General features: G+C 55.1%; 3 protein-coding genes across 3 annotated transcripts; 1 reads left to right on the plus strand and 2 right to left on the minus strand.

Annotated features, from left to right (window-relative positions):
- Positions 1–64: 64 nt before the first annotated feature.
- G647_09049 (uncharacterized protein) lies at positions 65–1,817 on the minus strand (the record flags this gene model as incomplete). The annotated part of the gene is made up of 2 exons (XM_008733354.1): positions 65–402; positions 461–1,817. 2 exons carry the CDS (start codon positions 1,815–1,817, stop codon positions 65–67), a joined length of 1,695 nt encoding a protein of 564 aa, XP_008731576.1.
- A 1,976-nt stretch (positions 1,818–3,793) lies between these two features.
- Positions 3,794–5,531, plus strand: G647_09050 (uncharacterized protein; the record flags this gene model as incomplete). The annotated part of the gene is made up of 2 exons (XM_008733355.1): positions 3,794–3,855; positions 3,911–5,531. 2 exons carry the CDS (start codon positions 3,794–3,796, stop codon positions 5,529–5,531), a joined length of 1,683 nt encoding a protein of 560 aa, XP_008731577.1.
- Positions 5,532–8,075: 2,544 nt separating this feature from the next.
- G647_09051 (uncharacterized protein) lies at positions 8,076–9,642 on the minus strand (the record flags this gene model as incomplete). The annotated part of the gene is made up of 2 exons (XM_008733356.1): positions 8,076–9,061; positions 9,246–9,642. The coding sequence occupies 2 exons, from the start codon at positions 9,640–9,642 to the stop codon at positions 8,076–8,078; spliced, it is 1,383 nt and encodes a 460-aa protein (XP_008731578.1).
- Between the last annotated feature and the right edge of the window lie 939 nt (positions 9,643–10,581).

Genomic DNA, 10,581 nt, shown 5'->3' on the forward strand with positions numbered 1-10,581 from the left:
AGATGATAAACAAGATACCCAGTGCATCCGTCCACGTGGGCACCGCTGACCAGTTCTTCATGGCTTAGAACACGTTGCTTGACAACGTTACGTGCACGGCCTGTCCATCCTTGGCTCCACCTCCTCGCGTACTCAGCATTCCAAAGCGTAGGAAGACCTCACTGCAGGTCACGAGGATGGAGATGACAATAAGCACTATGATAATCCAGTTGATCTGGGACATCTTGTTGTCGGAAATGTAGTCTGACAGCACTTCGGCCAGATCGAGGAACACCCGACACCGTTCATTTAGCACTTGGATCCGAGGCTTAATCTCGAGATACTCCCGGACTGCGTTGTACAGTGGATGCAGGGTCGGCTCGCTATCCCAAATCAGGTTCGGGACATCCAGCACATTCGAGGCTGCAGGTAAGCATCGGTCAGCCACATATAGCCGAGCAAAGAGCCAGAGCTGACTTACACAAATTCACATCCACTCGACTCTTGAACAAGCCGCCGAGCAGTTTGATGACCTCTTCTCGTTTCATGCCGAGCTCGCCCGTTTTGGCGAGCTTGCCGGGGACGTCTTTGGCAGCTTCCATCTGAGCCGCCATTGCTTCTTCAAAGAAGCCCAGTTTGGTGCTCTGCGCGATGGCGTGGCTGATGGCCAGCTTGATCATGTGATCGCCAGTGCGCAACGTGATCATGTCGTTGTAGACCCGAGGCCGCGAGATCTCGTTGTTGTATTCGAAATGGAACTCCTCCGTCTCGAAATCTTCCTCCTCCAAGGCGTTTGTTGTGAGAGTCAACGGAGATACGATGTTGGTGTTCGGGTCGACAATGGTCGCGAAGGCAAAGTCAGCCAGCACATCCTTTTCCTGCCTCTCGCTGAAATTCCAGAACACCACCACTCCATAGCTGAAGACGAACATCTCGGCGAACCGGTAGGCGTCAAACGACTGGCCTCCACCTGGACTGTTTGACCTTTGTGAATGGTTGCTGTCTCTGCGCTGGCCGTTGAGCCGGGGTGGTTCCAGCTCGTCAGCATTACTGCGATCCAGGTCGACAGGCTGCTCATCTGGCGTGTAATTTCCTCTCACGGAATGCTGCTCCTCCTCTTCGGCATAATACGGCTCTCGATAGTCTCTTTGCTCACTACGCGCAATGGCCTCATCCAAGACCGTCCCACCTTTCGCGCTCTGAACCGGCGGGCTGCTTCGAAGGCGGTATCCATCGTTGCCTGGTATTAAGGGTAGGTGATATGCGCAGTATAAGCAGTCGTCGTAGAGTTTCGCTCGGGCGCCATGGCGTTGGCGGACGAAAGTTGCCGTGGATTGCAGTTTGTATGCTTGTGCCGTGCAGTAGGCCGTGACCCTAGGGAGCTCCTTTTCCGTCCGTCTTGACTTGGGCAACCTCTCAGCGTAGCTCTTGAATCGCTCCCCCCCCGGTTTGCGGTAGTCTTCGTCGTCCCGGGGAGGACCTTTGTCGGTGTCGGCGCCAGGGCCGAACTCGCCTTTCTCGTCGTCCTCCTCGACAGCCTCGGGAAGCAAGACGAGCTTCTCAGATGTCTTCGTGGAGCGAGCTGGCATTCGGGGGCCAACAGGACCAACGAATCGGCCGGTGAGTCTCGGGTCGACAGGTCTGCCTGAGTTCGTTCTGAATGGTCGAGGTCGCTGAGGCACGCGCATCTGAGCCGACGGAACATCGGAGACATGCTGCAAGACGCTATCGACAGTGATGAATCGGGACGGTTGTCTTCGAGGCGGCGGGAACGGCCTGGCTTCTCGAGAGTCAGAGACCTGGCCGAGCTCAATGTTAGTGGTGTCCAGTGGCAGCATCGTGATTCACATGGGAGCGACTGACCAAGACACTGGGGCCTCTCCTCGCAGTTTTGCTGGGGCGAGACATGTTACTGATGACCCCTGCTGCAGGTGTGACACAGATATTGTTCCGGGCAGGAAGTATTCAGGTCAATTACATGGACATCTTGAGTGCTTCGGACCAACCAACAAGCTGCAACGCCGTTGGTGCTGGGATGGTCGTCATAGCCTCGGTAAAGTTGCCCTAGAAGTATACTGGTAGTACGAGGTACGCCTTTAAGCCGCTAGGTCTCGTATACGAAGCAACTTCCGTACTCATCGACCCGAGCTTGCCACCTACCAGATTGCCACGATGTCAAACTATACTACTTTGTTGAGTGAGGAGAAGACTGAGGAAACTGTAGAAATGCGGCTTCCAGTCGACGGACCGGCGACCACAACCAATAAAAACTGCAACATGTGTCGAGCCACCACGGGCCCCCAGACAACTCACTCGTCCCTGCAGTATTATCAGAGCTCATGCAGTCGAATTGCCGCAGATGCGCCGTGGCGGGAGGGATTGTGCCCGACAGAGCATCCCATGCGGCCGCCAGGAATCCTGACATCCGATCTTACTGTAGCAGATAGCGAAAAATTTCTGTGGATGCTTGTACGAAAAGGTGTCGCCGCTCTAATTAGAATGACCCTAGCCACCCAGTAACAGACGAGTTTCTGCTACTCGCACAACGTTCTAACATGTACTGCGTACGAGTACTGTGCACACAGCATGGGCTGCACAGCACCGTCCTAGGCTCAAAGTACCCAACTAGGCGTAGTGGGCAAACAGCCAATCGGAACTACAGCGTCTCCCGAAAGCTTCGTCATTCTTACAGACGGCTTTTTGTGTACGGAGAACGGCACCTTATGATGCTGGCATTTCTCTGCACGTTCGGAGCAGGTGTAACAGATTTACATCGATCTACATTGCGCAACTTCTTATGCGTGACTTGATCTCCATCTTCTCGCTGCGGTTTCGGGTGGGTTCAAATACCGGTTCCTCTTCGAAATAGCGGTTGTACAAGGCACACTCGCAAAACATCTTTAACTGCAGTGTATTGTAGTACGGCGGGTGGCGCCCAGACCGGCCCGGTATAGAATACACCGAGTAGTTTCTTTGAGGGCCACGTGAGAGCATGTCCAAGCTTACGAGATGCTCCAATATTATAGCTGCTGATAGCCACCGCAAAGGAGCCAGAAATGTCCCGCCAAGCACGTTGACCGCGCCAACATGCTTGATATATAGACAAATGGCGTCATCGCTGCGCCGCAGGAGTGGCTCAAGTGCTTCTATGTTAGGACGTGTCACGTGCGAGGTCACATGCTGTAGCTCTTGGCAAAACGCTGCGAGGCTTCATCCGCCTGTCGCACACAGATATTTACAAAATGACAAGTGCGATTGACTGCGGTAGTCCTGCACTCCGCCGTTGAAGTGACACCCTTCACAAGCCGACAGCGTGTTGGCAGGCTCTCCGGCTTTGGCATCGCCATTTCTTAGCTGGCAAAAGCCCGAAAATCCCTTCATTATCGGACACTGTCTTAGGCTTGTCAAATGGACAGGCGGAGTACGAGGTAGCAGTGCTCCAATCTGCGTGCAGTCTCCGCACTTCGAACCACAACGGATTGTCCAATTAAGGCATGCCGACCCCGAAGACAGGGAACCTGCGCCGCCGTCTGGTCATAGTGGAGTCCAAAACGCCACGACACGATGCTGCTTGTCGATCACGGAATATGCCCGCAACCGCCGCGGCCAATGATCATGAGGAAGGGATACTGAAACTGCTGTTTCCCTCCCCGGTGTGAGGATGAGGCGAAAATGGAAATATCCCAGTGGAAAGCAGTGAACGTCTCTGCTTCAGAGACCATATAAGATGTGGTCCTTTCTCCCTACGGGTGTGTCGCGGTCTCTACCAAAACCTGCAACACGCCTCCAGGTTTGCAAACATTTGTGGCCCATCATGGAAAAGCTCAGCAGGTGGAACGTTGCCCACCGGCTCCAGAAGCGAAGCCTTCTGATTGCGTATGTGCACTGTTCATCTTCCTCTGAATGAGCGGGGTGCTGACATCTCTCCTAGCATCAACAGTGTCGCCGGGCTGTCAATTCTATTCTTCGGCTACGATCAGGGTATGATGGGAGGAGTAAATACTAGTTTCGACTACTATACCCGGATGGGCTTCGGTCACCGCGGAGCAGATGGCGGCCCAGTCGTAACCAACACTTTGCTTCAGGGAGGGATTGTCGCGGTCTACTACTTGGGAACACTTGTAGGGGCCTTGATCGGAGGCACCATTGGCGACCGATTCGGCCGTGTCAAGTCAATCTTTATCGGCGCAATTATCGGAATCGTTGGTGCTTCGCTGCAGTGCTCGGCCATGAATCACTCCTGGATGATCTGTGCTCGTCTGGTCAACGGCTGGGGCACTGGTATTCTCAACGCTATTGTTCCTGTTTGGGCTACGGAGACGGCAGAGCACAAATCCCGCGGACAATTCGTCGCTATCGAGTTTACCCTGAACATCGTTGGTGTTGTCATCGCGTACTGGCTCGAGTATGGATGCTCGTTCTACGGCAACGGCGAATCTTCCTTCATCTGGCGCTTCCCGGTGGCCTTTCAGATCCCCATGCTTATTGGCCTGGCAGCGGCGGTTCTGTTCTTCCCAGAATCCCCCCGTTGGCTAGTGAAGATGGGCAGGGAGGACGAGGCTCGTTACATCCTTGGCAGACTTCGGGGTGATTCACTTGCTGAGGAGAAGGAGCTAGCTGAAGCGGAACTTCAGGACATTATTCAATCCACCCAGTATGAGCGCAACAACTTCCGCAAGCAATCGTACCTCCATATGCTCTTCGGCGCCCGCTCCGGTAAGCTGCATATTGGCAGGCGAGTCCAGCTCGTCGTCTGGTTCCAGATCATGCAAGAATGGATCGGTATTGCGGGCGTCACCATCTACGCGCCCACCATTTTTGGCATTGCGGGGATGAGTCCCGAGAAACGCCAATGGATTGCCGGACTCAACAACATCTTCTACATGTTTTCGACTTTGATCTGTGTCTTCACGCTGGACAGGATAGGTCGTCGATGGACCTGCTACTGGGGTTCCATCGGGCAAGGCATCGCCATGGCCCTTGCTGGCGGGTTCTCCAGACTCGGTCAGAATGCCCGTGTCGACGGCGACCTCAGCAGGGCCAGCAGCTACGGGAATGCCGCCGTGGCCATGGTCTACATCTTCACCTTTATTTTCGGTGCCACTTGGTTAACGGTTCCTTGGTTATATCCGGCCGAAATCTTTCCCCTGGAGATTCGCGCAAAGGGCAACGCATGGGGTGTCATAGGCTGGTCCATCGGCAACGGCTGGCTGACGCTGCTGTGCCCCATCATGTTCCAGCAGCTCGGCGAAAAGACATTGTACATCTTCGCTGCTTGCAACGCTATCACCATTCCCATGATCTGGGCGCTCTACCCGGAAACCTCTCAGCGCACGCTCGAAGAAATCAATCTGCTCTTCGCGTCAGACAGTATCTGGAATTGGGAAGCGGAGAAGACCCTTGCCTTGCTTAGGGAACAGGGGGAAGTCCCCGAGAGACGCCAGTCTGTCCTGTCGGCCAAGCGCCTTGGCTCCTCATCCGCTGGCACTCCGAGGGCAGGCCCTCACCAGTCCGACAAAAGTCCAAATGTCGGTGTCGAAGGCAGTGTCTGAACACCCATGCTGGTCGGTGACGACAATATGACGCTCTTTTTGGTAGTAGACACGAGTGAGCAATGATTCATGATGTGATATGCTCATCCAGGCGAGGCCTCGCGCAATTCCGTTGCCAACAGACCGAGTTCCGAAACTGCCCAAAGGAGAAGAGACTCAGCGAAGGACAGTACAGCATTGTTGCCTGAAGCAATACGCTGGCGTTTGTCGATACGTAGCTAGTGTACTCTGTACACACGGTGTGCCAACCAGGAAGCTATGCTACTTCAGCAGCCTCATTGTGATTCCTGTGCCGCCGTTCTGGCAGGTAAAGTCGTTTCCTGTGAGCCTGAGATCGTTCAAAATACGGCTCAACCAACGTCGACGAACACGACGGTGGACACCAGAAGATGTCGCATGTCCCGCTCCTTTGCCAGAAGTACATTATTCTCCGACCGTCCGATCCGGGGATATTCCTCGTTGCACCTCCGCCAGGCCCAAAGACACATGCCTTCATATGTCTAGGAGGCGAGAGTAGACCGAGTGGCACGACCAGACTGAGCGGCTAGCAAAGTTGGGCGGCGTGCGGAAGTACGTAACATCTTTGTTCGGGCCGCCTCATCATCATCCAGCAAGGTCATCCCGCTGTACCTGAACTCCACGAACGTTCCAAGCATTCATGAACTCCCGCGACCAAGAATGACGACAAGCAGCTTGACCAGATTGTTATACACCAGAATTTTGACCGAGACGCAAGCGACACCAACAACGAATAGCTGAATCGTCAAAGTCAAAACCGCACCGCATGCCTCAAACGCCTGCACGCGGAGTGGTATCCCCTCCGGTAACCAGCGAGGACGGAAGACGTAGACGAAGAATCTCGCACAGGCACTGAGCGCGTACAGAAGCCAACCAGCAGTTCCCAGAGGCATGATCAAGTAAAACCACCAATATATCAGAGTTGTTTGGTTGCTAAGCTGCACTACCCAAGTGAAACTGATCACCCGCCACAGCATGTAAAGGAGAAGAATGGCCACGACTGCTGCCATGGTGCCATAAGACGTGTTCCTTCGCGTTGCTGCTGCTGCTGTGTTGTCATCATGAGGGTCGCCGGAGCCGTGGTTGCCAGTGCTGAAATGAGGTTTGGGGTCTTTGCGATCGAACGAGCCTTCGGCGCTATCGTCATGGACTGGCTCTAGGTCTCTCTGCTCAGATTGACTTTCCGGGTCGACGGTGGCGCCGTCTTCCTCGTCGACGAGTTCAAGGATGTGAAAAGGGATCTCGCTCACGAGGGGTGTGGCTATGATCCAAAGGAGGTACTCGGTAACAAGTTGCATGTCTGTCAGTAATGGTTTCTACTATACACGAGACATATGGAAACGACAGAGAGCACGGAGCATGCGCTCTTAAGATCAGTCACTCTCCGTCCAAAGAGCTATACGGAGCTGCTGCAAGGCAAAGGCCGGACTGCAGATGTAAGCTCTGAAAGGGCTTGAGCACAGCCTTGCCGCCTGAGAATGGCCTCCTGGTCAGGGCTGATTTACGAGACTGTCCAAGTTGCGGCCGGCGGGTAAGCGGGCAGATTCAAGCCGATGCGCTCATGCGGCAGCCTTCGGCCAGGTCGGGACCAGGAGGACAGTAATTACTGTATTTCAAGGAATGTCAGGTTGTTCCGAAGATGCCGCCCCGAACGCGACGAAGGTGCCGGCATGACTACATGGGCCATTCAATCTATCTACAGCATCCTCAAACAGACAAACACAACACAGGTAGAGTGTCGCAGACTGGTGAGGCTGCCGCTCGCCTGCAACAAATGGTGGAGATGAGAGCCCTGATAGAAGCCTGATCGCCGTTCCGCGCTCATTCATCAGAAATGCCGAACCTTGCACAGGGCGACAGTGCCAGCGTCAATACCCAGGGGAGGGGCATTGATGAAGCCGCACCAACTAACGGACTGTTCCTCGCGGAGCATCGGGTCTCAAGCAGTTGGGAAGCGTGGAACTCATAAATTCGAAAAGGGACAGTTTGCGGCATGGTGCTGCTCTTGCGGAATGGAGCTATCCGCAAGGCCTTCAGCACGGTCCCCTGCTGACCCGCTCGTTGACCTGCTTCTCCCCGACTCAAATAAGCGGCCCATACAATTCTTTGAGAGTCCCTGTCTCCACGAGGCCGAATCATGACCTGCGTTCCCGAAGACCAAAATCTCCCAATCGAATGGTGGCAGCACAGTATGAACGGGAGTACACAGAATCTCGTACCTCGCCGAATTGAGCTGGCAACGATCCACGATTGCTTTACGATGCTGGGTTGTAAAACATACTCGATGCTAGGCTGGGTCGACCTTGGACTGTATCACGATGATGTGCCCCCCACACCGGTGCCCGGGTACCGATGTCTGGGCACCCGCAAGTTCCGTTGGATGTGTGTCGTCGTCGACGTCGGCGGTCGGCCCCTTCGGCTGCCCTCGTTGCTGCAAGGCCCTCGTAGCTCAGGCGTTTCTGCGGCTTCTAAATCTCTCCTGAGATCTTCTCCGTCTTGCTCGCTGATTTCAAAGCCGTAGTCGACTCAGCCGAATGCACCGCCGTGGTTTCCATGCTTCAGTTCCCAATTCAAAACGATCTCGGCCTCCACCTCGTTGATGTCCAAGTCAAGCATCGGCCCTTTGTGGATTCTCGATGCTAAAAAGGCCATGAAGTCTACTCTCTTCCTTGGGGCAAAGTACATCAAGGCGATAAGTTCGATCGTCTCCCACGTCGTCAAGGGACCTGCAGTCCGTGCGTGCCACCAGCCCATGCGTTCTGCACACGAGCAGAGCATGAAGAATATCGCCACAGGAGCGAGCTTACCGGTCCCTCGGCTACCGCTCGTCATCCTCGTAAGGTTCTCGACATACTCTTGGCCATCCTCCTCGCTGCACCTTGAAAGAATACAGTTCAAGATGTGTAGGCACGCCAACTGTGGTCCCCACTGCGGCCTTGTCGGCAACGCAAGCTCGGTGATCAAGCGTCCAGGCACTGTTGCCCCCTGCATCTTCTCACTCTTGAGCATCGACGTCGTTGTTCTCCATCGCTCCAAAGCACCCGCCAGACTGGCCGATGTCTCCAAGATCGGCAATTGAAGACTCGTAAAGGCGTATAAGATAATCACCCCCTCTGTAAACTCCATCTCCTGGATGGTCATCAACCCACGCTTCCGCTCCAACAACCCAGTCGCCATGGCCAGGTGCTTTTTCGCCACTGACGCGTCTCCTGCTCTGAACTCCGATATCGCAGCGACGATCAAACTGAAGACGGTCGAGGTCCGGTCCCAATTGTCAGCGTCCGCCATCATCCGGCGCATAAGTCTGTAGTTCGTGGCGCGTCGCGCCGCGATGGCCATCTTGCCGGTCAGAGTGTCGGTTTTCGTCATGGAAATGGTCATCATCTCGGCCACGAAGGCCAGCCACCGGACGTAGACGGCGTTGGTGGCGAGTTGCGGGACGGTGCAATCGCGCGTGGGGCAGAAGGACGGGCGATCCGACGTGCCATACTGGGCGGGACCGGTAGTGAGATCTTCGAAACCATCATCTTAGTCTAGTCCACTCACCTTACCGCCAGGTCTGAACTTGGAGGTCGAGACTTGAGACAGAACGGGGCGCAGTAACAAAACACGGCCAGGGAACGATAGAGAACGCAGCACACGGTAAAGTAGGGTACTCGTAGGCAAGAGCAGGATTGAGCAGAACAAGCCACTCACAAAAGTGGATTAGATCACGATCCCGCCTCGACAGGTCATCCTCTCCGGCGAGTCGAATGAACGGGTCCAACCTGCCACTCTTCCCGCGCTCAATCACGGGGTAGGCGACCTGGACTCGCAGTGCCGTGTCTTCCTGAATCGGGCCTGGCCGGTTTTCCTTGTCAAAGTGCCGCGCCGTGAGATGTCGGGACCTTGCGCTACGAGTGCGACCACCGGTCCTCTTCCCCTTGCTGTTTCGGCCCTTCGAATCAGCCAGCGACTCTGGCGGCGCCGCATATTGTCGCCATCTCGAGGAGACCGTCGCGGCATGAACTCGCGCCTCGGCCTGGTCGAGCTCGACTTCTCGCTGCGTCGTCTTCACGTTCGGCGGTCGTACCGGCAGGAAGTGCACGCGCATTTGGCCCCTCGTGCGTCGCATATCCATCCGGCTAGGAGGGCGAGTGCGTCGCTTTCGTAGCGATCAGTACAGTGTTATCTGGATCGAGTCCGACTGGCTTAGTACATTATGTACGTGTGTGTGTACACAGCATGGAAGTCCGAGTACTCCGTATGTTTGTACTTTGATACCCGGGCTACTCCGTCCCTCTCGCCTTTGTCTGCCACTAGTCGCATTAGAGACGTTTGGTAATAACGACTGAGCCGCTAAAACTTGGCCCCACCTTCCCTTTCTAGGTATGGTGTCCATTAGGGGGATGCTGTTTAGTGGACGAATCATTTATACGGTACGTACTCCTCACTCTTAAGTACTCGTGCTTGATGCTTGACCTCATACTCTGGTATTGCCCATTTGCGGAAGCGAGCCGGATCATCCGTCTAACGACGATAACGCCCAGGCAGACAGAGTGCGCCGCCTCAGCCGTCCGGAATGCGGGCCGGTACGCTCATTGCGCCCTCATCCGGCGAAGATGGTTCGTACACCAATCTGGGTCCGCTGAAGTCGGTGCGCGCGGACAGCCGGCAAGAGGTTGTGGCAGTAAGAGATGACAAGTCTACAAGAGCAGGATACTGACAACATGAGAGGCTGGGAGAGGCTGGGAAAACACAACTGGTACCCGGCGACCTATACCGATTCGTGCGTGCATGTGGCCAGGATGGACTCACTACCGACTATGATGCAGCCTGCTCATCAGCGCCCCGATTCTCTGCGTCCGCGTGTTCTATTGGATGCTAGACTGCCAACTCAGCCGATACGGGAAGCATGGCATGACCCGTCGCATCGACAGCGGGAGCCTGAGGTTGATGGGTATGACACCAATCGACAGCGCATCCTGTCGAATAGAGCACAACTCAGCCTCAACCTGCGAAAGCTTGACATAGAGACCAGCCCGGCGTCATA

This window comes from Cladophialophora carrionii, assembly GCF_000365165.1.
Source record: "Cladophialophora carrionii CBS 160.54 unplaced genomic scaffold supercont1.8, whole genome shotgun sequence".
Lineage (NCBI taxonomy): Eukaryota > Fungi > Ascomycota > Eurotiomycetes > Chaetothyriales > Herpotrichiellaceae > Cladophialophora > Cladophialophora carrionii.